The 25,705-nt window shown below is 46.2% G+C and overlaps 1 protein-coding gene across 12 annotated transcripts in view; it reads right to left on the bottom strand.

The window, feature by feature from the left end:
- Nucleotides 1-25,705, bottom strand: part of SLC8A3 (solute carrier family 8 member A3) — a 113,108-nt gene that overhangs the window by 22,438 nt on the left and 64,965 nt on the right. For 6 of the 12 annotated variants that reach the window (XM_064658282.1, XM_064658285.1, XM_064658280.1 and 3 more), the window contains one exon: nucleotides 1,954-2,060. The exons of 2 other annotated variants lie outside the window; for them this stretch is intronic. In XM_064658282.1, the coding sequence (XP_064514352.1) occupies nucleotides 1,954-2,060 (107 nt within the window). Of the gene's footprint in view, nucleotides 1-434; nucleotides 539-1,953; nucleotides 2,061-25,705 lie in introns of those variants that run through there. 4 more of the 12 variants (XM_064658284.1, XM_064658283.1, XM_064658287.1 and 1 more) reach the window with 2 other exon arrangements.

Genomic DNA, 25,705 nt, shown 5'->3' with positions numbered 1-25,705 from the left:
ATAGAGGGAAGGACAGGGGAGTACAGGAGGAGCTGAAGGGGTAGCCATGCATTACACCCTTCTCTTGTCTTTCACATTCCCCAAAGTCCTGGCAAAGGAGCAGGAGCAGGGAGAACAGCAAAGCTGCACTCAGAACGAAAAACAGATCCAGACAAGGAAATCCAATCAAAATAATACAGCTTCCGAGGCTCAAGCATTGCACAAAAAGAGGATCAGAAGTAAGCTGGGCTCTAAAAGGTAGAGACGACACCAAAACAGGGTGAGAGCAAGAATACAGGAGGGCAGAAAGTAAAAGTCGAGCCCTCTACAGGAGGAGGAGGAGAAAAGGAGGAAGGGTAAGGAGGAGAAAGAAGGTTATATTTTCTGGATTTGGGGTTTGGATACTTGATTCTGATTTTTTTCTTTTTTCATTTTTTTCAAAAAGGATCTCACACCTGATATTCCTCGTTCCATCCATTGCGGTTCACCAAGGGCAATGAAGAAATTCTCCTGCCTTTCGTATTCCTCCTCATCTACTATCTTAACCCTTATGGTCTTCCTGTAGGGACAACAAGAGAGACAACCGTGTACAGCGGGTCGGCTGGCTGGAGGCAAGGCAGCAGCAGCAGCAGTAGCAGAGGCGGCGTGGGCTCCTGGCACACAGCCCCTTCCCCTCCGGGGCAGTGTGCATGTCGGACACGGGGCATCCATAGCAGCTGCTCCTTGGGGAGCGGAAGGGTGTTAGGGTTAGAGAGGGCTGGCAAGGGAGTGAGGACAGAGGGAGAGAAAAGAGGAGAGAGACCTTGCTGATGGTTAGTGGAAGGCAACTTCTGCAGCGCATTTTTTTTCAGTGTCAGATGGTAATGGAAAGGGTATCAGCTGCCTGAAAATCACCAGGGACCACCACCCTGAGGTACCCACTGTGTTTAAGCTGGCAGATCAATGGCTTCTCACAATTAATAATAAATACAATAATAACACCCTCACAATTAATAATAAATCTGCAGGGGCTCTGAGCTGGGAGCCTGAGGAGAAGAGAAAGGCACATTCTCCAGTGGGGTGAAGTGAGTCTCTGCTGGTGGGTTACAGCTCTGTCAGCTGCAAAGGAGGCTGACAGTTCTATCTTCTATTTTTAAAATGACACATCTTATGGCTTTCTCTCCTTGATAGTGTCTATTTCTTCTTCCTAGCCTCTTCCCCAAATAAGAACTCAGGCTTCCCAGGGAGTGAACAGCTTTGCTGGGACCTCACAGGGGACTCAATGGGACTAAAATGCCTCCAAGGCTTAAAAGGAAATGCCCTGGGCACTAGAGCGGAGCTGGCCTCTTCCTCCTGATGCCAGCTCACCTAGCTCCCTCCAGTATCCCTGCAATGCACACAGCTGCTGTGAGCCCCTATGTGAACCAAAGTGGGGCATCAGATCCTCCTTGCCCTCAACTCCTGCTCCCAGAGTTGCACTGCAGGAACCACACCAGGGGTTGCACAGCCTTTGGCCTGCTCAGAAGTTATAAAGCTGCTTCTACACCAGGCCTCGATTCCTGTCATTTTCTAACAGAGGTGTGACCAGAACAATCCATAGGACCAGGACTGGGTGATGATTTCCTGAGATGCTGGATGTGTTTCTAGCTAGCATCTTCCCACTGATGCTACAAAATTTGATTGGGCCCTTCAGTGGGGATAGTAGAAAGTCCCTCTCAAGTTGCCACAAAAATATGGACAAGCATGACTTCTTTCCATCCTTCTCTCAGCTCTCTCTGAGCTCCCCTCACCACTTTGCCTCTCCCCCACCCCAGCATCACTCCTCATGCCACCCCATGGGTACCATATGACACAGTGTGCGCGCACAGCAGTGCTTAGGGCAGAGCAGTTGGAGACAGAGAGACATCAGAGGAAGAGGAGGACAAGAGGAGGAAGGAGATGGAAGAGAGGAGGAAAGAAGAATGTTAATGTTAGTCTGCAGGGCCAGTACTACACCTTTCTGTAAACTCATATCCACCATGCGGGGGCTCATCAGCTCAATGAAGAAATTCTTGGTTTTTTCATACTCCTCATCATCAATTACCTTGATGTGAACTGTTTTGCTGTGGATGGAAAAATAATAAGGGTCATAAAGGGGAGAGGGGAACAGAGAAGCAAAAGTGGAGGAAGGAAGGAGTTAAATGGGTACATTAGAGAGTCAAAGTTTTCTCACCCACTGAACAAGCTCAACTAGGCCCTTAAGAAAGGCTAAACCCACACTCTTACAAGTGACACTGGCCAATTTTCTGTTTAACCCAAAGGCAGGATGGCAGGCCACACTGTGCAGAGTGAAGTTAGACAAAACCAGCTCTGATCCCCCAGCAAACCGGCTCAGGGCTCAGCTTGTGGGCAGTAGGTCTGATGGCCAGCAGAGAAGCAGGCTTCCCTCACCCTGCTACCTCCCCATCCTCCCCCCACACACACGGGCACAGCAGCCACACAAGCACACATACCCCACAGGCACCATGCTGCTGCCTCCCTGCCAGCAACACCCACTGGCCTGGCAGATGCCTGCTGGCCCCACAGGTCATGGGGAACCCTGCAACCTGCTGCTCTGATGTAATTCATGTCAGAGGGAGCTCTAGGTGAAGCAAGTCCCTTAGCTGCTGAAGGGACAGCTTCATGGGTCTGCTCTGAGAGGTGCTGGCTGCTGGAGCAGCCGGCCAGCACATCCTATGTCTCTCCTTTGGCAAATTTCTTACAAGTTCTCAAAGCATTTTGTAGGAAAAGAAGAGCTCACCGTGCCATGGTTTCCTTCACAACAAATACACGCCTTATGCAGAGGTTACTGTCCTGCAGCTTTCACACCCAAAGAGAACAATGGAAGTGACTCAAAGGCTCACTGCCTCCTTACATTCAGGACTGTTGCAGGCTCAAAATGACTCCTGTGCTCCCCTTACTTTTCCAGTGGCTGCAAGGCTTCATTCAGTTCCATCCCTCACTCGTGACTGAAGAGATTGGTACTTAGATTCTGAGCTCATCTCACACCCTCTTAAATACAACATTGCAGGTGGAACTGCTCTGAATGGGCATATATGCTTATCATCTTGGGGTTCCTGGACTTCCAGTTGGCCCCAGCCCCAAGCTGGAACTGCATTCATTAAACCAAAAGTCAGTTCCACATGAAAAGCATTTTCCTTACCCCAAAACAACTGCCCCAGGAGCCACCAGGCCAGCTGCCCCCTCCTACAAGTGAATGACTACCCGCTTCCTACACATGTACCCACACATAGCCCTGTGGCTATGACCTCCCCTTCCTTCCTGCTCATCCTCAACATTCAGATCAGCCCCAGGTCATGTTGTGCACAATTAGTCTTGACTGGGGATGGGAAGGAGGAGAAAAGCAGGACTGGCAATCACAGAGTCTGGAAAAATAGCCCCAAGCTTGAAATCTCTATGGGCCTCAGCCTGTAGCCCTTGGCATTAAATATACCCAGTATCTTTGATCCTACAGCACTTCAGAGAATCCCTGCATCCTGGGGATGCTGCAATCCCCATCCTGGGGATGCTGTCACTGCCAACAGCCTCCTGAAAATAACCATTTCACAACAGAGAAAAGGAGAACTGATCACATGTCATCCCTGTAGCTTGCATTCCTACTGATATCATTAATGACCACAAAATTAACTGATCATCCTACAATTTGACCCTCAAGTTAGAACTGCTGCACTCCGACTGTGGAAATCCTGTTCCCTGTGCTGACTCTAGTTTTGATCTTGGTCCCAAACCTCGTCTTTCAAATGATGGCGTACAACCTCTGCCATACCCATCAGTGAAGGAATATGCAGGACAAATAATCTCTAATTCTTCTTTCTAAGCTAAATCATCTTTATTTTTGCCAGTGCTTGCTCTACCTATACCCTGCACCAATGCCAGCAAGCCTACTTTCCCTTCTCTAGACCCTTTCAATCTCTGCTAATACAGCCTGAAGGATGTAGGATTTGAAATGGTACATCTCTGGTGTAAATGTTGCCACTCTGCTAAGACTTAATCATGATGATTTTGTTGCAATTTTGTTGGAGAGGTTGAATTTGCCTTTTGAACCAGATGTTGTCAGGGCCCCTGATACTTTGCACAGCTTGTTAAATTTGCTGAGTTAAATCTACAGCTGATTCATAGCTCTGATCTTTTCCTTGCTCATTACTACAAAACAGAAGGTGGGATTTTCAAAAGCAGCCAGTGCTTCCTGAACATGGGCTGCTTTTAAAAATCCTATTCATAAATACCATTGCTTATAGTTTTTCCATTCTAGGAGCTTCAAAATACTCAGTATTGCCTGTCTGCACAAATTTGGAAAAAAATACCACAGACCATGTTTCCTGTGAGCAACCTTAGTTATCACGACAAAGCTATTCTAAGGCTTTATGCAATTAATATTATGCATGTATACCATTTGAATTTGTTTTCATATAACAACCTTCCTTCTTTGCTTCCTTTTCTTCCTTCCTTCTGTCCAAACTGTGGACTGATGAAATAATGATTCACTATGTGTACATTTTGTTAAGTACAAGATGCTCTACATGGCCTACTAAATAGTTCCACAGTGGTGAGAATTCCTTAGAGTAGTCTTTTTTAATGTAAAAAAAAAAAAAGATAAAAACAGTCAAAAAAGAGAAAGAAAACATGCTGGGGATCCCTAGAGGCTAACATGGTAAAATGCTGGATTTCAAAGGCAGGTCCCCTTGGGTCAGGAATACAAAAGTGAAAACCTTCTGGGCTCCTAGACCAGCTCAGCTCTGCTGTGATCTGGACCATTACCACACGCTCAAGCCTCAGGTGACTTTTCCAAAAAGAGAGTCTGAATTTGGTGATCAATCCAGTAAATTTCTGGTTTCCTCTTTTGCTACAAGCTGTGAAGGAGAAAAGGACCTTTTACCCAGCTCTGAAACAACAGGGCAGGGACAGACCAAAGCCACAGGTGCCCTGCATGGATACAGGCTCCCCCTCACCCCATCTGACTGAATCCCAAAAGAGGTGGTGCCTGACTTCTCCAGTTTTGTTGAGAGGCGATGAGTGCTCAGCAGGTCCTCCACAGTTAAAGCTTTCAGGACCCAGAGCAGGAGCCCAGAGGTGTGGCCTATGTGGCTTGGAGACCCAGGTGGTGTGGGATGGGGATGATGGGAGCCAAACTGCCCACTCTTGTTCCGGAGCCAGAGTGTTGCCAGACCTCCCCTTGCAAAGAAGAAAGGAGCAGGGCAGAAGTTGGCAAGGACTATGCAGTGCCAGGGGAAGGTAGATAAGGGCTCACAGACGCAGTACCACATAATGGGGAGCGGTTAACCTTTCACTGGGATTTTATGGCAGAGAAAAGAGCAGCATTCCTGCTCCCGGGCCGCTCTGCAGCCTGCACAGATGGGGGCACGGGGCTGGGCTTGCTCCCTTGAGGGGAAGTACACTTCTCTCAGCTGGCTGGCTGTTCCCATGACTGTCACCACAGAAAGGCCAGTGCTGACAGAGGGGGATTATGGGGCCCATCAGGCCACCCCTCCCAGCCCAATGTGGCTGGTGAGGGCTGCCCTTTCCCAGGCTCTGTAGCTTCCCTACCCACTGCGAGCATCTTGCTCCTCTCCAGGGCTATTAAAGCAAATGTAACTACAGCTGTGTCCTGAGCTGTCATAAATTGTCTGGAGGCCAAGACACAGATTGCTCCCGCACAATCTCATCTCTTACCTGCAGCAACATTGAGAGCTGCCTCCTCAGAAGGCATGAAGAGTGGAGGAAATGGATGGAGAGAAGGGCTGGAGTGTAACACTGCCCTGGGAAGACATCACGTTAATGTGAGAGATGTGACAGAAGGACACCGAGAGGCAGAGAGTGTGCGGGAGCAGGAGGCTTGGGAACATTTTGCTGGGAGAACATCGTGACAGCTTCTTGAAATTAATGGAGGCAGAGGCGAGCACAAAAGGGGCTGACAGTGCAGTAGCCCTGATGGGCATGCTCACCACGATGGGAAGCAAGGAGTCTGAAGCCTACCTTGCTCAGCTGAGCAGCTTTCATTCCCCAGCCTTTGGCTGTTTCACATGAGGAAAGGAGGACATTTTCCAGTCTTCCCCTTTCTCCCTGACAGCTTGACTGTGGCCAAGACATATGTCAGAGAGCTCAAAAGCAGAGAACAACAGAGACCATCCAAAAGCCTCTCCTGGCAGCAAGGAGCCACTCTGCAAACACAAAGTTCCACCACCAGCACCAAGCCACAGCACAGTCCAATCTCAACCCCTGCACGATATAGTGATGGGAAGAGCTCTTTAATTCAGGCCTTGGTGGTGTTTTCAGCAGACGGAGCAATGCTTTCAATTTGGGCTGTGACATAGCCAGACAAGTCAAAAGCCAGCATTCCCGGGGAAAACCTGGCCATACAGAAGTCAGGATAGCTGCTTGCTTCCTTCTTTTTTCTCTGAGGTCATTGCAAGCTGCCATCAACAGCCCTCAGATGATGGCAGTCCAGGCTCTCCTTTCAACATGCACTTAGAAACAACCACTGATTTTAAAAGTTAGGGATGGAAAAGCTCCTCTGGGGAGCAACATTAAGAATAAGATTTCCCTGAGTAAGCAACAGAAGATGAAATGAATAGACATCGATCTTCTCCTAAAGGACTTTGTGCACATGATGTTGCTAAATTCCCCATCTGGGAAGTACAGAGGATAATATATAAAATCATTTTATTTGACAACACGTCCACTTCCAACACACAAGACAACAACTGGATGGTTATTTGATTAATGTGCTAGAAAATATTGAGTATCTCTCTGTGTGGACACTCTCGTTTGCAGGAATTATTGCCGAGGAGGTTAAGAGGATGTGTCTGTGTGTGTCTGTGTGACTTTGGAATGTGAAATAAAGCTCAGGTCTAAAAACAGTGCAAGTCAGGAGATATCACATAGTGTATACCACTGAAACAGGCAGGGCTGTGCAAGGGCAGAATTTACAGTCCCTGGTGGGATGCTGTTAGCCAGAATGAAAAGCAGCCAGGACAGCAAGGTAAACATCTCTGGGCAGTGAGATGTACCAGGAGATCTTCAGTTACTCATTAATGCGAATCATTAGTGATACACCTTGGGTCAAGCCACTGTGTTCTTGACACACCTTGACAAATCCTTGTCTGATTTGTTGTGGATTCACATCCTTGCAGCATGAAGTTCAAAGCAGTCTGACCCTTCCCCAGAGTTCTGCACTGGGTTGAGGTTTCAATGTGAAGCTACAAATAGGACCTATTCACTGTGGTAGAAGACCTTACAGAGAAGTCACAGAATCATAGAATATGCTGAGTTGGAAGGGATCCACCAGGATCATCAAGTCTAACTCCTGGCCCCATAGAGGACACCCTAAGAATCACATCATGTGCCTGACAGTGTTGCCCAAATGCTTTTTGAACTCAGGCAGTCTTGGTGCTGTGACCACTCCCCTGGGGAGCCTGTTCCAGTGCCCAACCACCCTCTGGGTCAAAAACTTTTTCCTGATATCCAACCTAAACCTCCTCCAACTCAGCTTCATTCTGTTTCCTCAAGTCCTGTCACTGGTTATGAGAGTGAAGAGGTTGGTACTTGGCCCTCCACTTCCCCTCACAAGGAAGTTGTAGACTGCAACGAAGTCCTCCTTCAGTCTCCTCTTCTCCAGGCTCAACAGACCAAGTGACCTCAGCCACTCCTCATAAAGCTTCCCCTCCAGACCTTTTACCATCCTCATGGCCCTCCTTTGGATGCTCTCTAATAGCTTAATGTCTTTTTTATATTGTGGTGCCCAAACCGCACACAGTATTCAAGGTGAGGCTGCACCAGTGCAGAGTAAAGTGGGACAATCATCTCCCTTGACTGGCTGGCAATGCTGTGCATTTGAGGCAAACCAGAGGGAATTAACTGTCTTTGCCCAGTTCATTGGGAGGTGGATATTTAACAGAGCAAAGTGACAGTGCTCACAGGAAAGGTGAAGAAGCCAGCAAGAGAAGCCCTGATTTGATGCACACTGTCACAAGGAGCTGCACATCAAGTAAGCCAGAGTAACAACCAAAGCCATTCTGAAGCAAAGAATTATGCTGTAGCACAGCACAGCCAAAGACAGGAGGTGCTGAGTCATCTTAATTTCAACAGGAAATCATGGTAACTCAGGAACCTATCCGGACTATGACCAAGACAGGCAAGCTGCACGCTGGGCTCAAGCTCATGTTCGTGAAAGATTTTTCAGCTCCCATGGGGATTGTGGAAGGGGGAACAGGTTTTCAAGTATCCAGCTGTAGCCACTGGCAATGGTCCCAGTTTGTTCTAGCAGAAAGGTCAGAATTGAAGGTGCCTTTAAGGTCATATTAGATGCTGGTACCAATTAACTAAGCAGATGTCAACAGGATAGATGAACTGTCAGAAAACAGTTTCAAGCAGATCATTGATGCGCAAGTTGCTGATGTTTGAGTTACAGAAGAACTGGTGCTAGTACAGAAGCTGGAGACAAGCCATTGCGGGCCAGTTTCCAGGAACTGGCTGTGTCATTCATGAGGACCTTGGAAGAGCAGCTGTGCAAGAGTTATCCCACTTTCTGTAGCAAGAACATGGGGGACAGCCCGACAGTCTCACTACTGGGCCAGTCAGCTATAAAGTATCACAGACAGAAGCCATCCTCAGAAATTGAGATTTTTTTTCTTTTGTCTTCAAGTTGGCTTATGGGATAACCAGTTGGTAACTAGTTATCTTATAATTAAAATCAACTGATAACTTATCATCAGATAACTATCATCTTATCATTAAAATAAGGTTCTTCACAGTGCCAATCACCATATGACCTATGTACTTCTCCTGGCACCCTGAAAACATACAAGCAAATCAGTTGATACTTCCATATCAGTGGATACTTCCATATCCATACAGTGCCTGTGATCCATATTTCTCACAGGGACTTGATAGGGAACAATCCCTACTTCCTTTGAAGTCCTCATGTGGAAGATGCTACAGTGATGCAGCCAGAAAGGTGAGGGAAGAGAGCAGAGAGAGACTGAAGTGGTGGTGGACGCATCACTTATTCATATGAGTATCAACTTGTTTTGCTTCATCTGATGTGGTTCTCATTTAAAGGGAGCTGTGCACTTCTGTAGGGCATCTCCTCTTCCTTGCCAAAGTTCCATTATGTCATTAGGGAACCAAAAGAACCCAGAAAATAGGTCAGCAAGCAACTGCTATCACCCTGCCTCTGGGCAGAGCCATTCCACCAAGTCATTCCTGACAGGTAGGTGTTTGCCCAACTACTTTCTGAAAGCCACATGGGAAAGATGGTTTTCTGGACAATCTTTCCCCATATTTCAACTCTTTACCCCTAGAAAGTCCACACAGACTGACGAGGTGGGAGCAGGAAGAAACTTTGGGACTGCCCCTGCAGTCCCTGCAAAAAGGCAGGATCTGGGACTGGCCCAGGTGGCCTAGAGTCAAGGTTACCTTCTGCAAGACCCTATCCCAGCCAAACATGCAGCACACAAGGGATCTCCGCTCCATTCCTGTGAGGGCCAGGAACAGAAACATCCAGCTCTGCTACAGAGGGTCACAGGGAGGAGGGAAAAGGTCCACTGAAGAAGACACCATACAAGATGTGGCTGTACCCCAAAGTGTAGACAATGACCCCTGTCCAAAATCTTGTGTGGCCCTTCATGCCCATTTCCCTGGGACTGTGTGGGACTCTGTGCAGGAGCACCAGGAGCTCAAGGGCTCTGCCCAGCTGGCTGTTAGCAGTGTACTTTGTTCACATCACACCAGATCTCTGTAAGGGATAAAGGAGGAAATGTTGACTCAGAAAGACATCTTCCTTTTGTGTATTCCTCATGTAATCTTGGCTAATTAGTAAATTGGCTCATGTTTTCATTAGAACTATTAAAAATGCTTTAGTAGCTGACACATGATAATTAAAGGGACATAGCCAAGACTAAAAGCCCTATTTTTTCAAGTCTTTACTTGCATTAGAAAACTTTAAAGTGTTACCAGTAAAAGATTTATAGTGATAGCTGGTAAAAAGATCAATCCGAATTTAAAAAAAAAATAAATTGCCTAACTGTTATGGTTCCTCCATCCCAGATGAGAACACTAAAGGGGTCACTTTGTGTTTCTGGTCATCTTCATTTTTCAGTTGTGCCTGTTTCTTACACAGCAGCCCAGCCCTCACTTTCCACTGCCACCCAACACTGCAAAGAGATATGAAATGCTGCCAACTTCACATGACAGTGTTTTGCACCTACTTTATACCAGTGCAAGTAACTGTACCAGCAATTAGAAATCAGAGCTGCTAAGTTGCAAGTGAGCCCATTAAGCATTTCCAGGCCTTGCAAAAAAATCCTTAAGTATCTGATGTGTTATTCTGTTATTCAGGGCAACTCAAGAGATATGGTATATCCATGCATCAGCCATGGGAATCAGCACCAAAGCTAGGGAATGGTAAATGTGTCACACTCAAGCTGGAAGCCCTGAAGAGCTGGAAAAAGCATGGTAGGGAAGCACCAAAAAATGCTTCAGGAGGTTCCATAATGCAGTCAGCCCTATTAGACAAGATTTCCAAAGCATTCTACATTTCACATTGTTCAAACATGATAAAATGCTCTAATATACAGGGTTCTTCATGGAAAGATGGCACAGTTTGTTAAGAATTTCTTCAAAAAGGGGAAAACCACTGTTTTTTAAACCCCCCTTCTCTCAGCTGAGTCCATATTGCTGATCCATGAGCTATTTAAGTTGTGTTGTGCAAGCATAATAGCCCAGCTCCACAGGTCTTCTTTTCTTTATTCAGTTTAATAAAGCTATTTTTTTCTCTATTAAACATTTTCAGGTTCAGCTATAATCTTTGTTTAAATTCCTCTCAAAAAAAAAAAAAAAGAAAAGAAATCTAGGCTGATCCGTGCATCACCTTTCAGACTGTTGGGTCCAAGTACTGAAGCTGTGTGTACAGACACAGGGGGCCCTTGCCTGGCCTGCTGCAAGTCAGCTTTTTCTTCCTGACCCTATGAGACTTGATGCTTCTGGGCCAGGGGAGAACAGACAAAATTTGAACAGCCTGTGGAGCTATTTGTTGAGGTCTGTACAGTAAGTACGTCTTGTACAAGCAATAATTCAACTTGGCAGCCCATGAAACCAGACAGTTCAGGTGGGTATCAGCCTGGTGTAGGTGCAAAGCATTGCCAAGGCCCTGGGCGCAGACATGTCTCTCCTCCCTACGTTGGGCAGGTTCCCAGGGGAACAACCTCACTGAGAAGACTCTGCCCTTTTTCTCTCAGAAAGGAATTTTAAAAGGAGGAAAACTTCAGCCACAACAGGGAAGGGAAAGTTTGGGAAGGTTAGGGAAGGGAAGGTTTGGGAAGGTTAGGGAAGGGAAGGTTTGGGAAGGGGAGGGGAGGGGTAAGCCTTTTGAGATGTCCTGAGCAAACGTGAAACTGGCATTCAGCTGGAAGTGATCCCCTGTCCCACCACCTTGCTCCTGAATCCCACCTGCAAGACACCCATCACTGGCTGATATTGGCAAACTAGTGCTTCAAGCTGTCGCCCCTGTTTTTAGACTTTTTGCTGAAGGCATGTAGATTTGGAAGCTATATTTAGATGTCTTCTCTATTCTTCAGTAACAGGGTTGCCATGGAGATGCTGGCAAGGACAAGAAGGTGGGGACAGAGGGGGAGAGGAAGTTGAGGAATGAGAAATGCCAGATTCAAAACAACCCTCATCAGCCTGAGAAGGCTTTAAATTCCTCCCAGGGCAAAAACTGCTGGAGCTTGTTAGCCGAAATGAGCCTCTGGCACTGCCTGATGGCATGGCCCTGCTATGCATCGCTCAGTCTTTGTCACAGCAGGTTTGAAGAGACACAAGTGGCTGGCCTTCAAGCACTGCTCCTTTGGGAGAGCATGGCCCCACTGACCTGAGCTTGCTGCCCCAGGGTGTGTGCTGAGTACCAATCCCTGCTCAGATCATCACTCCTGTGAGTGCTGATAGTCACCTGCAACATCAGTTCATCCAATCCCGACATCCAGAGGAAAACCACCCATGTGCTCCTCTCTGGGCACAGCTCTGGAGGGCCAAGTGTCACTCACTAGCTCAGCTGAACTCTATATAGCTTCAAAATTCAGTTCTCGGAACTCTCAATGAATTTTCAAAAGCCTTCTGACATGGGGTGCCCAAAACCAAACCTGCAGTGCTGCATGGCATCCCAGCCTCTGCTGCCTGGGTGCCAAAAGCAGCCGCAAGGGAGCTCCCTGCATATTCTGCTACTGCCATGCTGCTTCACAAGTTCATACTGACTCTGTAATCAGCCAGCTCCTGCTGGCTTTCTCTCTGCTACTGACAGTGAAGGCAGGCAGGGAGCTGCAGCTGGCTCCCCAGCAGCACGGGCAGGGGCATGCTGGCACACTGGGGACAAGCAACACAGCACAAGAGGGAACGCTGATGGACATGGAGACCTCAGCTTGCTGATCCTAGTGCCAGAGGAGCCAGGCTGTGGTGGAAGTGAAGGTGGATTACAGACAGGGATTACAGGAGGTTCTTGATCACCCTCATGCCAGCCACATCCTCTGGGCTGCCATCAGCTGCAGGTACTGACAGATATGCAGATTCACACCTACTGCCCACAACATTGCTCTTACCAGCAGAGACAACATAGATGGAGACCAAGGGCTCCTCCTAACATGGCTGCTCAGGACTCACTGTCCTACACTTACTGCACTGAGATGTCCAGGTGCTAGATATAATACTTGTCAGTAGAATTGCCCTGTTAAAGTTTAGGGCTTGACATGCTTCAGTGATCTCAGACTTAGGGGGAGGTTAACAAAGCTTGGGGAGAAGGATGTACCACTGATAGTGGACACAAAGAATGTAGAATTTACAGGCCAAAGGACATTTGGTAGAAATCCCAAGATAAGGAAGAAACTAATTAAGCCAACTCAGCAACTGTGCTGAAATCGGCTCTGACTGGGTAAAAGGTAATTCTGGCAGGGGGAGATCGCGACCACTGACTCACGGACCACCAACCCAAGAAATCCACCAACTCAAATGAAGAGAAAGACTGAGCATACAGACTAACTAGCATAAGAAGCAATGGAATCATTTAACCAACAGAGGATAGAACAGTAATTAAAAAGAGAACTATGCAACTTGTAGCCAATGAATATTAATGCCTTTGTTTGCTAAAATGTATAAACAGTGAAAAGTTTTGATAGTCCTTGTGCTGGCTTTGTGGATTTGCCACCCAGCACCCCTTTCTGTGTGGAACTGTAAATTAATCAAATATCTCGACTCTTGAACACTGGGTGAAAGAACCTGTTTTGGGACAACACTGGCAATGTAATTTGGCTTTTCAAGAACAGCCAGGACAATCCCCCCAGTTCCCAGCACAGGAACACCCCACTCCTTTGTGGCTCCTGCACATGACAGCATTCACAGATTTCAGTGCTAAAAGCACATCAAAAAGGTTGGGGAGTGAAACCAACTTTCTCATCACAAATGTCTCTGGATATCAGCCTCACAAGTCCCTCTGCCCCCTCCCTTGCTCTGCTCTTCCCACAGACTCAAGCAGTGCTTTCAGTTCTGCAGCCCAGCCACTGGAGTTGCACTACATCCAAAGCAGCAAGGCAGCAATCTGTAGGAAATTAATGAGCTGCAAACAACGCTGTGCAGCTGCCAGTCTGAAACAGGCCCGCTCTGCACACCGCAGATACAATTATTATATAGGAACAAAAGGAGCTGGAGCTGGGGTGCTTTGGCTCTGGTCACAGGCTTCTTGTGACCAAGATAAGGGACAGCACACCAAATTGCCACAGAAACATCAAAGTTGCATATCCAACCATTTATACAGAGCCAAGATACTGCATCATTATACAAGGTCCTGTGTATTTGATCGTACTTGCACTTCTGTAGCACTGAAAATACGACAGAGGATACTCAGTTACAACATTTCATTTCGCTCTTTGGGGCTGTTTTATTTCTATTTCATACAGAATAAAAACATCCCGGAAAAACCAAACAGGGCCATTTTCTTAGTTTCAAGGAGCTCATGCCCTGGGAGAAGCTGCAGGTTCCCAGGAGGAGACCTGCACTGATGGGCTTTTACTTTCAGAATCCAGAGCTTTGCACCATTAAAAAGCCACTTCCTTATTCATAAACTGAGCAAAGATCATGTCATCAGCCAGATTTGCCATGAACAAAAGTGCTTCAGAAAGGTTAAATCTAGGAGCAGGGCAACCTTCAAGCCTTGCTTAATGACCCAACTTTAATTCCCAAAGAGATGGGCTGCTGCATGCCTCCCAAGGCCCTTTACTCATCCTAAAAGCTTGCCCTACCCTCATTCCAACATGCTCCTCAACTCTTATTCCCCTTCTTGCTGTCTAAGCCCTCCTATTACAACACCCTCAACACCTCAGAACTTAATAAATTATGGTCTGTCTTCTCCCTTCCAAGTTTTGATTCACCACTGAACAACTGTATGATTTGACCTGTCCTGACAAAGCACAGGCCGCAGTCCTGATGCCCCTTGGCATGCATCAAGCTCTCACTGAATGTTGGGTTTGCAGGCTGGACTCACACACTTCTCTCCATCTGGTTAGAACTGCAACTGATAAGAAAAAACAATCATTCTCCGAGCCCTGGTCTGACACCCAGCTTGGTGGCAGGTGCAGCACCCTTCACCCAGCATCAGTAAACATGTTTTCAGGGGTTTAGTAACATGACACATCTGCTCTGAAGGCTAAAACCTCAAAAAGACCTCTAGAATGAATCCCTTGGGGTGTCAGAGAAAGGACTCTTTGACCTCCTAGACCTCTCACCTTAAAAATGGAACTCCCTGACTCCATCATGAGTTTTTGCCCATTATGGGACCTAGAAAACTTTTTAGGACTTGAAATCCCAAGATAAAGACCTTCTGAGAAAAAAGAAAAAGGTGCGCTTGATTTTTTTTGAGCTGATTTTGATCTTTTTCTGAAGAAAGGTCCCATCCCAGCTCTCTTCCAAGCCAGAACATAATTCGGTTGCAATGCCATTGGTGCCTGAGCATTGCTTCCTCCCTCCTCCAGCCTCTGCTTTCTTCCAGCTCACTGCACATGTGCCCTGCAGTGAGTGTCAGTGCTCTTACAAGGAAACTGCTATACGCCAGGGAGACTGTCAGGAGCGGGAGCCTTCTGCTCTGTCTGTCTGTTTACCAGGGTGTCTGTCTATGCTTATCAGTGGCTTATTCTACTTTTCAAATGCTGTCCCTTGCTCCATGCCATCATGTTGCCCCATGCTTCCTTTGCCACCTTAGAAAGGCGGTGGAGTAAACAGTATGTTGAGAAATAAATTCTAAATGTTAAGAGCCCTGCAAACTGATGCTGACCATCCACAAACTGGATCTGAACATGCACCTCATTGGTCTGAGGTTCTGCCCTGGCCTCTCACCTGTGGGTAGACTGTATTTATCTTTGCTCCCCAGAGGCAAAGCTGAAGCAGAGAGGATATCAAAGATTTGCTTGGCTTCATTGGCAGCAATCAGCTGGAGCAGACAGGAATGAAACACTCAGGACAGAGCCCTCACTGCCCAGTTGCTCCCCAGGCACTCACCCGGCCTCCCTGCTGCCAGGAAACACCCCTCACACCCAGGGCTGCTGCCGAAGTGGCGCAGCACTGGCTCTGAGCTGCAGGACAGCAGCCTATTTCTGTCTGGTGACCCATCTGCACCAGCATCACTGGTGCACAGAGACTGCAAGTGCCCAAGGAGGAGTACTCTGGGCCATCCAGGTACCTACACCTGCCATCCTGGATTGGTGGGTGCTGCCAAAGAGGAGCTCACAGGTTGGGTCTTTGAACTCACAGTCAGACCCTGAGCAAGGGTTAGAGGAAGTCATGTAGGGCTTTCTGAAGTAGTCTGAAAAGCCTACTTTCCTTTCATTTGACCTGTGCAAGACTCACAATCATGATACTGAACCAGGAGAAATGAGGCTGCCTGGGCAAAACATCACTTGCCCTAATCTCATAGCAAGACTGAAGGTGAGTTGCATTTTCTACAACTGTAGGGGAGAGTCTGCGAACCCCTGCAAACCATAGGCATTGACTTTTTCATTAGCCTAGTGTTGAGAAAGGTCTGTGGAGCCAGCCCTGAAGCTGGAAATAACTCCCCATGAAGGACTTAGAGATGGTCTACAGCAGAGACAGCCTGCAGCTGCAAAAGCTGGCTCTGTCAGGCACACTTGCCTCCAGAGAATCAGGTCATATCCCATTTCCAGTAAATTAGAAATAATCCTGGGTTTGGTGGTTTGGTTTTTGTGGAGTGTTGGGGTGTTTTTGGTTTGGGTTTTTTTTTTTACCCTTATTTTTTGTTTTCTTTTTTATTTGTTTGTTTTAAATGTTTATTTACCAGTTGATGCCTCCTGCAGAGGCAGGCATCTGGAGATCTATGACTGGAAAAAGGACAAAACCAGCTTCTAATGATATGACCATCTCTTTAAAAAGCAATGATAGTAACAGTCCCTACTAGCCCTTGGAGCTTCTCATATGACTCTGCTCTGACGGAGTGTGACTGTACAGGACAGCAGCATTGGGCTCTATTTAATTTTAACCCAACTGCCCCAGATCAAATTTTCACAGCCTCTAACAAAAGAGATTACTTTTATTAGAGGCAAGAGTTATTCATTTACAGTCAAGCTGGACCCCTTCCTTCTCATGCCTCAGCACAAATAATAACAGTTTTGCAGGCTAAACGAGGCTCTCTTGGCCATCTGTGAGACCCCCTGAAGACTGAAAGATTGCCCAGGTGTAATTCAGGATAAAAATCTGATTTTTGGAACATTTAGCACTGCTGGGATTCAGTGCTCAGAGAGAGAGAGCAGGCCCATGTTTTGAGCCAAGAAATCCTGATAGTGCAGAGACACTAAAACCTCCTCTTTTTTTTGTCTTCTATTGCCATCAAATCTGATTTGAAATGACCGAGAATGAACATGTGGGGTGATTTCGGGGTTTTCTTTTGTGTGTGTGTATGTAGTGGTTTCTTGGGATAGAAACCACTATGTCAAGGGTTGGGGGGGGTTACAGTAAGTACGGATTTCAGATCCTTCAGTGTCATGTATTCGTCAAACAGGGAGATGGACTCAAATCCAGTCCTCCCAAAAATGGATTTAGGCAACACTGTACCCAAGATTGGATTCACCCTGAGTATCTCTGACACCATCTAGCTCCATTTTCTTCTTCTAGGGGCTATGCACTTAGATGTGGCATTGTTTTCCCCAAAATGTACATGGCTAGGAGTGAAGTGCTGTTCTTCAGCTGCGCTCTGATGAGTTTCTTCCTACCCCTCCAGGTGTTAAGGTTTTGCTCAAGTCAAGAGAGATTTATTATCTTTAGTCTAATCTCAAGAGACCTTCAGTCTTTGGAGCCCCTGGCGCTCTACAGAACTATGCCACCACCCTAAAGCTTGCTTGGCCATTAAGCCCAACTCCATGTGCTGCATCTTCCCCATGCTCAGTTCTAGCAACACTGGTGGCTGCCAAGGACTGCCTGGCCCAAGTGAGCTTTCCTGAGCAGGACATGTCTTTCGGCCAGTTTCTGGCAGACTTCCATCAAAGTGAGATATAAGGCACATCCCAGTCCCATCCCGCCCCCCTTATGCAACCGCCGCCGGCTAAAAATACAGCCGCAGCCCCTGCAGCCCCGGCCAGGCGAGATGCAGATTTAATGAGGCTTCCATGGCAACGGGCTTCACTTCAGCAGGGACCGGGATGTAGGGGACAGGGATGCTTGGGGGGAGAGGTGCTCCTCAGCTGGGGGAGAGCTGCACAGTTAAAAGCTTGTGGCAGTGGGGTTTGAGGTTTTTTTCCTTGCTGATATTAATAAAATTGTGGAGTGTTTGGTTCAGTTAACTGCAGTGAAAGAGGAAAGCTCTGTAGTATTTTTAACAGACAAACCTAGACCTATTTCTGCCATGAGAATAAATATTTACTAGTCAACCTTAATTAAACTCAATCACCCACAGGCAGAAATGTTAAAACAGGGATAAATCAAGGGGACTGTTTCAGTCTACCAATACTATAAACAACTTTTTCAGTAAAAAATGAGCTTCTGCCAGAGTTCACAAAATGCAGTGGTAGAACTGGCCAGTACAGTCAGGAGACCTGGTGACAGCTAAGGTCACGGAGGATGTGGTTTATGTTTCATGGATGATGTCCTCTGTGCCACTGTGGGGGTGGGGGCTAAACACACAGGAAAAAAACTCCCACTTTAGATGAAAAATCTAGGATAAAAAAATGTTGCAAGCCTGGCTTTTCAAAGAAGAATAAAACTGAGATTACTACCTCCTGTCCTCCATAACGATCCTCCTACAATGTGTGCAAGAGCAAGGACCAGCCAAAATCCCACTTTGGTGTGCACAGCTCTAAATACTAGATCAGCAGTAGCTGTCCTGTGGCTGACAGGTGTTTATGGATCCATGGATTATTTCTGTGAAATGTGGAAAATACCTTGGACAAGCTAGCCTATTACTAGTCAGATTAAATTTGCTATTCAGAGGGTGACACCTTCACTGGAAAATACTTAGAGTGTCACAGTCTAAAATCTCTGTTTCTATTATAAAGATACAGTATTTTTCCAAAATGCAGGGGTTTTTTTCAGGAATTCCTTTTTATTTCCTTCACACAGCAATATATTTCCTTGTACTGGAACACTACTTCCTATCTAAGAACTAAAAAGAATAAATGCAACTCAAAAAATAAAGGTAAATACTAACATTTTCACTTCAGTCATGAGAAACTGAGGCATGATAAAATATCATGGGAAAAGGGAATGCCCAGCCTCCTCTCAAATCTACGTATTTGGCACTGGGAATTTATAAATCAAGACCCTCAGAACTGCACGTTATTATTGAAAATTCTGGCAAAAATCAGGTGCCTCTAAAATAAGGCACCCCTAAAATAAAGCACTCCAGCCAGGTGCCCAAACATGGTTTGAACCCAATATATCTGAATTTAAAAATCAAAAATCACTGTTTTCTACTTCTTTCAGCTCAGGTCCTTGTACTCAGACGTCCTTCAGTTCAAAGCATCTGCCCAGTACACCCTTCTCTCTAGAATGAGCCATTCCTGTTGATGTAAAAAGTCATCACTTGGAGGCACCGAACCCTTACATAAGCTGATTTTCTATACATTAGCTCCCATCTGTTACGTCTCTCCTGCTAAACCAGGTTCATTGTCCTGTTATAAGCTTACTGAAATACAACACAAGGCATTTCACAAACTATAATAGAAAATCATCTCTCTTCCCCATGGAAAGTGCCAGCTGCTAGAACAAAACATGGCCCGTGTTAAACTACACAGCACTAAAATCATTGCCACAAATTAAGATGTCAAAGCCACCAGGAAAATTTAAGGGAGCCATGCAGAAAACTGGCCATCACCGCTTGCTAAGGCAGTGATATCTCCAGTGCTGCAGCAGCCCCAGTCTCACCACCTGTGGTCATCAAGCTGGAAAGAAAATACTGCCTGTTCAGGTATCCCCCTTCCTTCCTTCCTGCTCCTCATGTCACAAGGCTGCTTGGCTGTAGTGTCTCCCATTTCAAGCTCCTTAGCTTAATTTAGTTCTCCTAATCAAAGGAACCACAGTACTGGAGATGCCACCACGCAGTCCTTGCTCTGTCTCTGGCAGTGTCCTCCTGCAAGAAAGTCACTTCTTTGTCCACTTGTAAAATGGGAACAAGCGCTCCTTTGCCTCTGAAGCATGTCATAAGCATGAATGCATTAGTATTTCAAGACAAGTCAATATTATGGGGGAGAGAACACTTGAAATGCATAAATAAATAGAAGCAAGGTTTTTAAGAAGAGGTAATATGCTTTACTAGCTAATATTGCTCTATGAGCTTTTGAACATAAGGGACTTTTTGCCCAAAAGGTACTCATTTTCAAAACTGGGATTTCTGTTTGAGCCTGTATAAAAAGGTTTGCATTGCCTCAAATTGTCTTTTCCTGAGAATTCATACCAATCAACTGGGCTCATGTTTGCTCTCCCCAAGAGACTTATATCCTTAGGCCATTACGGTTTGCAACAACATAAATAGCTAATTAACTTCTTACTTAAAAGTAAGAAAGCAATAAGAAGGCATCCTCATCAGCTTCTGGAAACACTTGAGCTCCCCACCACAGCTCTACCTTCAGACAGGCTAAGATGAAACCTACAATATTTGCTGCAACAATACATTCCATCATTATTGCACCATGCTTATAGCTCCAGTCATAGGGAAGGCAGCACACAGAGAGATGATTTGCCCTATAACTACTCACCTTGCTACACAAATTCATACAACCTAGTGAAACAAATCCTAACTTTCAGGAAATGGCAAGACATGAAACCTAATAGGCCAAATCCTTAAGAAGGTTCTTGAACATCTATTCAGTCCTCACTGAGACTGAGGAGAGCCTGCCTGAGACAAACTTCTGTAAAACTGACCTCAGTCTCACAGCAAGGACCGTTGTGAGCTTTTAAGAACTACAAAGGTGCTCCTGGTCTCTTGTAAAGAGCAACAGCCCTAGTGAATCTGCCAAAGACATCTGAAAAGTACAGTATGCTTGGAGATGAGCAGTCACACTGCAGGAACTGGAATCATGTAAGCCATCAGAGATTCCCATTCAGAGCCCAGGGTGGCACTGCCCTGGAGGATGGGAGCAGAGAAGGTGCCCCAGAGGGGCACCACCAAAGCACCACCTCTCCTGCCTGCCTTCCTCCAGTCACGTTGTCAGCATTGTCATTCCCAGACAGACTGGAAATCTTGCTTTACTACGTATACAAAATAAGATAACACCTTTCTTGGCCCCAAAGCAACTCTCACAGGCTTTGCACATGGGTTGTTTTCACAGCTCACTGTGAGGCAGAGAATTCTGGCAGGTTTCCACCTCACCAGGCAGCTCAGCACCTGGCCTCAGACAATCCTCCACGCTTTTTTGTGTTCTCTCCCTTTCCAGGATTTTTCCCTAGGGATGTTCTTAGCCAGGAGGTCTTCCTGGACATCAGCCCCATTTTTCTTCTCTTCCCATCCTTTCTGGCTTCACTCCCAGGAGTTCCTGTGCAAGGTTCCCTTGATCCCCAGGAGGATCCACATAGGACTAGTCAACAGCGTAGAGACAGGCAGGGAGCTGCCTGTAAGGGAGATGAAGCTGTCAAGAGGAGAAAAGCTTGACTTCCACAGACTTTTTCTCTCTGTTGGCAGGAGGGTGTCCAGCAGCAGCATGACACTGAGACAGGGACATGTGGCGCATAACCCGAATGAAGGCTGGGGTCAGCTCAGCTCCTTAGTCCATTTCAGGAGCCCTGCTGCGTCCCCAGCTCTCATAAACCAAGAATTCAGCAGATCTGTCAAGAATGATAAAGCCACAGACCCTTAGACCTCTGCTTGTTATCAATTATGAGGCTTGCTGGCAGCACTTAGAGGCTTGCTGTGAATAGGAAGGCCACAGCCATTTCTAGCAATCTAGTGTCTTAAAGGACCTCATGTCCTAATATCTCGCACATTTTCATGCATTTACCTTTGCAGCATGACAATGAGACAGAAATCAAAGGAAGAATTAAGGTAGGAGCTGTGGCTCCCATTCACAGTGTCCAGCAGGCACCACAGAGCTGCTGGCTACCGGCTCCTGTCTGGGGAGAAGATCCTTCCTTAGACAAGGGTTGCCCATAGATGGCAGCTAGGGATGGAAGAGGATACCTGAACACTGGCAGGGTCTGATGCCTTCAACCAGATTGTCCAGAGAGATTTCGGTGGTTGAAGCTACCACCCCATAAATCAGAAGCATGTGTACCTCCCCATGGCTGCACCAGGAGTGAACCCCTCTGAGCCAGATCACACTGGCTCCTGGACAGAAACATGGTCTTAGAGCTGAACTTGTTGAACAGGCACGTTTTTACACCTACCAGCTGAGAACTAGGCTGTTGGCTTCTTGTGTGGAGCACTCAGAACTGGGCCCAAGGCTTGGAGAATATGCTATGGTTTTGAACCACTTGCAAATGCATCTCATCCACTGCTTTTCAAACACTAGTAATGTGTGGGCAAGGAGTCAAACTTTGCCTTGTATTTGGTTTGATTTACAAGAGCTCATAAGACAAGACTACACTCAAAGATAGAAAGAATTTTTTTTCTTGTTATTTTGTCTTAAGAATAGGTACACAATCTGGTGTGCTGGCTGCAAAGGGAAGTCAGTAGTAGATTATACCCTCCTTGCAGGCTGTTGTTGCATTTGGGTCAGGGAACAGGAGAGGAAAGAGAAAGAATAAAATTATCACACTTCTTTTTTTCCCCCTCTCATACTCTGGATTTTAGAGAATGAGCTAGAGATGAAGCTCCTGTTAAAGCACGTTTAACAAGTGACTCTGGTCTGCAGCTCATGCATAAGTGATTCAATCTGAGTCCTGATCACCTCTAGGGAACAGCCTGCCAGAAGCACCAGAGGTGACAGATGTGTAGTGTGTGTCTTGGATAAAAGCCTATCTTCTGCATAAGGTAGTTAAGATATGGTGCCTAAACTGAGCCTCATCTTATTACCCAAAATGGAGATTTATAGGCTGCACAGCTTTATTAGCTATTGTATTGTGAAAGGAAAGAAAAAATAACCTCTGTGATGGAAGAGAAGGAAACATAAGACAAAGACTAAAGCAGCAACAGCAGAAAACCTACAGGCTGAATGAGAAACAGGATTTGGTCTATGCAAATATCTGACTCTCACCATGTTCTCTTATCTCAGCCAGCTCGATCCTGGGGCTAGAGACCAAGGGGAAGGTTTTCGTTTGTTCCATTTGGGTTTTGTTATTCAATCTAAGTGCTCAAGTTAAAAGGGGCATTATGAATCTAAGTTGTCAAAAGGAAACTCATTAGCTTGAAGCCCTGAAGAAGACATTCCTGAGGACTTGTACTAGCTCCCACATGACTGCTAGCATGCCACACTCAGTTCCTACCCTGTGTTAGAAACCTACCCCCTGCTTTAATGCCATTTTCTGAAGACACTGAGCATGAACTCATGAAAGAGACCCTGTCTGTTGAGCTCTGTGGGAGGGAAAAAATCTCACATAAAAGTAGTGTTGTGTCAACTCCTCCATACACACGTGGAGCCTGCCATGCTTCCTAAGAGTAACTTGTTTGACGCAACGTGGATCTGCAGTCTCTTTTCTCCTAAGCCCTGACAAAACAGGCTGCAAGGCTGAGTTTATTGCTCTGTCTGGTATCTTCTCATTTGGCTTTAATCCCCTCCAATATTTATGCAATATTTCAAATGCTCTTGCAGAGATGGGGCTCTTTGGAAGACCTGACATTTTTATAGCCTTGGCAAACCATCCATTTCTATTTAATTTAGTTCTTGACAGAAATAAATATATGCACTGAGATTTACGTATGGGTAGACAGGCCAATATTTTCAGGCTTGCACGCTGAGGGCTGCATCTGTACTGCAATCACTGCTATAGCTATAGGTGGTGTCAAGCTCCTTGTGTTGGCTATCACCAGGTAGATTGGAGGCTACTAGCCACATGCCACACGAGGCTCCTCACAGGCTAAAGCTATGTGTAAATATGGGAAAAAATTGATTTACACTATTGCTTTCCAAGTTACTGCAACTGTTCTAAAACTCTCGAGTCTCCTTTAACAAGCTGCAGTCACAGCACAGATGTGTCCAGAACTAAAGGCCTAAAACAGAGGTTTTATCCTTTATGCACCCCAGCTGCCCCCCCCAGATGCTACAAAGACACGGCTCCTGCTTCCTTTTCCTATTTATAGTGGTCTCGTTACTTCTGCTTGAGAACTTTGGCTTTAGCTTCTCCAGACTGCTCACTACCGTATACAAAATTCCTGCCAGCCCTGGATAGAGGATCTCCTTGATGTCAGGACCTAGCTGGTGCCTACACCACCGCAGCTGCCCTTGTTACTCCTGTGGCAGTGGAAGCGAGGGCTGAAGCATGCAGCACTTGATCTCACCCCAGCTGAGGGACTGGAGCACCTCTACTATGTGGAAAGGCTAATCAAGCTAGGACCATTCAGCCTGGAGAAGAAAAGGCTCAGAGAGATCTTATCAATGTATATAAATACCTAAAGGGAAGTTGCAAAGAGGATGAAGCCAGACTCTTGTCAGTGATGCCCAGTAAGAGTATCTGAGGCAACGAGCACAAACTAAAATAGAGGAGGTTCCTTGTGAACATCAGGAAACAGCTTTTTATAAGGGTGACCAGCAAGGCTGCGTAGTTTACATCCTTGGAGACAGTCAAAAGACACCTGGACAAGTCCCAGTGTAACTGGCTCTAGGCAGCCCTCCCTGAGCAGGGGGATTGAACCAGATGACCTTTGGAGGTCCCTTCCAGCCTCAGCCACTCTGTCATTCTGTGAGAACTGTGAACAAAAAGGATACTAAAAAGTGCAATAAGCAGTGTGAGTTTCCTCCCTCCAGTGGTATAATCATTCTCCAGAGAGCACAACAAACCAGAAATGCCCCAAAAATGGTGCCATGAGAAAACTATTAGAAGCAGAGTATGTGCAAGCTGATGCTGTGCCTGGGACATGTGCAGTGGCTGGTAAGACTCAAGTTGATGATGGTAACAATGTCTCTGCCTGTGAACTCGGTTGCACTGGCTTGCATGTTTTAATTAACACACTGGTACCTACCTCCTTCCGTCCAGAAAATGCTTGCTTTCCCACTGGATAAACACAGGGAATGGTTTCCTCCCTGCTCCCCTGATTCAATGACATGTCCACAGAGAAAAGAGGATTGGTGACCCCTGTTCTGAGACGGATTAAATCACTGGCTAGACTTCCACAAGCAGATTAAGCAAAATGACTGCCTATCCCTCTGTTCTGAAAGGAAAATACACACTGATCGTTATGAAGGCTGAAAATTGTTGAGTGAAAAGTCAAACCTTGCACTCCTGGGATCCTGAAGTAGAACAGCCAATGCAAAATGGCGAAAGGATGTTAAATATTTCAGTGAGTAAAAGAACACGAAGGCCAACTTCTGGCATGGCAGCCAGTGGCTCTAAAACCATGGTCTGTGGGCACCAGTGGCCTGCAGAGCATCCCTCTGTGGTCGCCAGACCAGTTGCTGTTGCAATAGCAAAACATATGTCACTTTTAAAACAGGCCTGCCCTGCTCCTTCTATCCTATCCAAGAATAACAATTTCCCAAGACTATTTTTGACCAGCTGGTCTAAAAGGGAGCCTTAGCCTACTTGTCTGCACTAGGCTCTCCTGAATCTTCTTGATGACTGATCTGTAATGTGTAGATGAAGCCACAAAAATGCCAGCCAGAGAACTACAAACCATGTAAGGAGCACTGCAACTCATCTATCAAAGGGTCTGTGAAGAAAGCAAGCAAGCAATGTACCATCATGTTGGGCAGGGTGCTCTAATCAGGCAGTTGTGCCCACTGCACTGAGATTTTCAACTCATACTCTACCTATGATGTTCACTAATGTTTCCTTTTCAGATAATTAGCCCTGGCATTGTATTTACCTCAGGGAAGAAATGGGGTCAAGAACTGAGAGGCTGGAAGAGGAGAGCAAGATGATGGGGAAACTAAAACTGTCAAGAGGATCAACTCAAGGAGATCCTCAGCTGCCTTCCTAGGTGAATGATTTTCAAAAACAAAAGAACACTAATTCCCAAACCCCCTTCATTTTCAGCTCACTTTGAAGAGCTCCCTTACAGGGTTATCTTGCATAGATGCATTTCTGATAGAAAAAGCTGACCTGAAATCTTGTAAAAACAAGGTCTCCTATGTTTCCTTAACTT

The sequence above is a fragment of the Pseudopipra pipra genome, chromosome 6 (assembly GCF_036250125.1).
Source record: "Pseudopipra pipra isolate bDixPip1 chromosome 6, bDixPip1.hap1, whole genome shotgun sequence".
Taxonomy (NCBI): Eukaryota; Metazoa; Chordata; class Aves; order Passeriformes; family Pipridae; genus Pseudopipra; species Pseudopipra pipra.
This window is presented reverse-complemented; position numbering and strand designations above follow the sequence as displayed.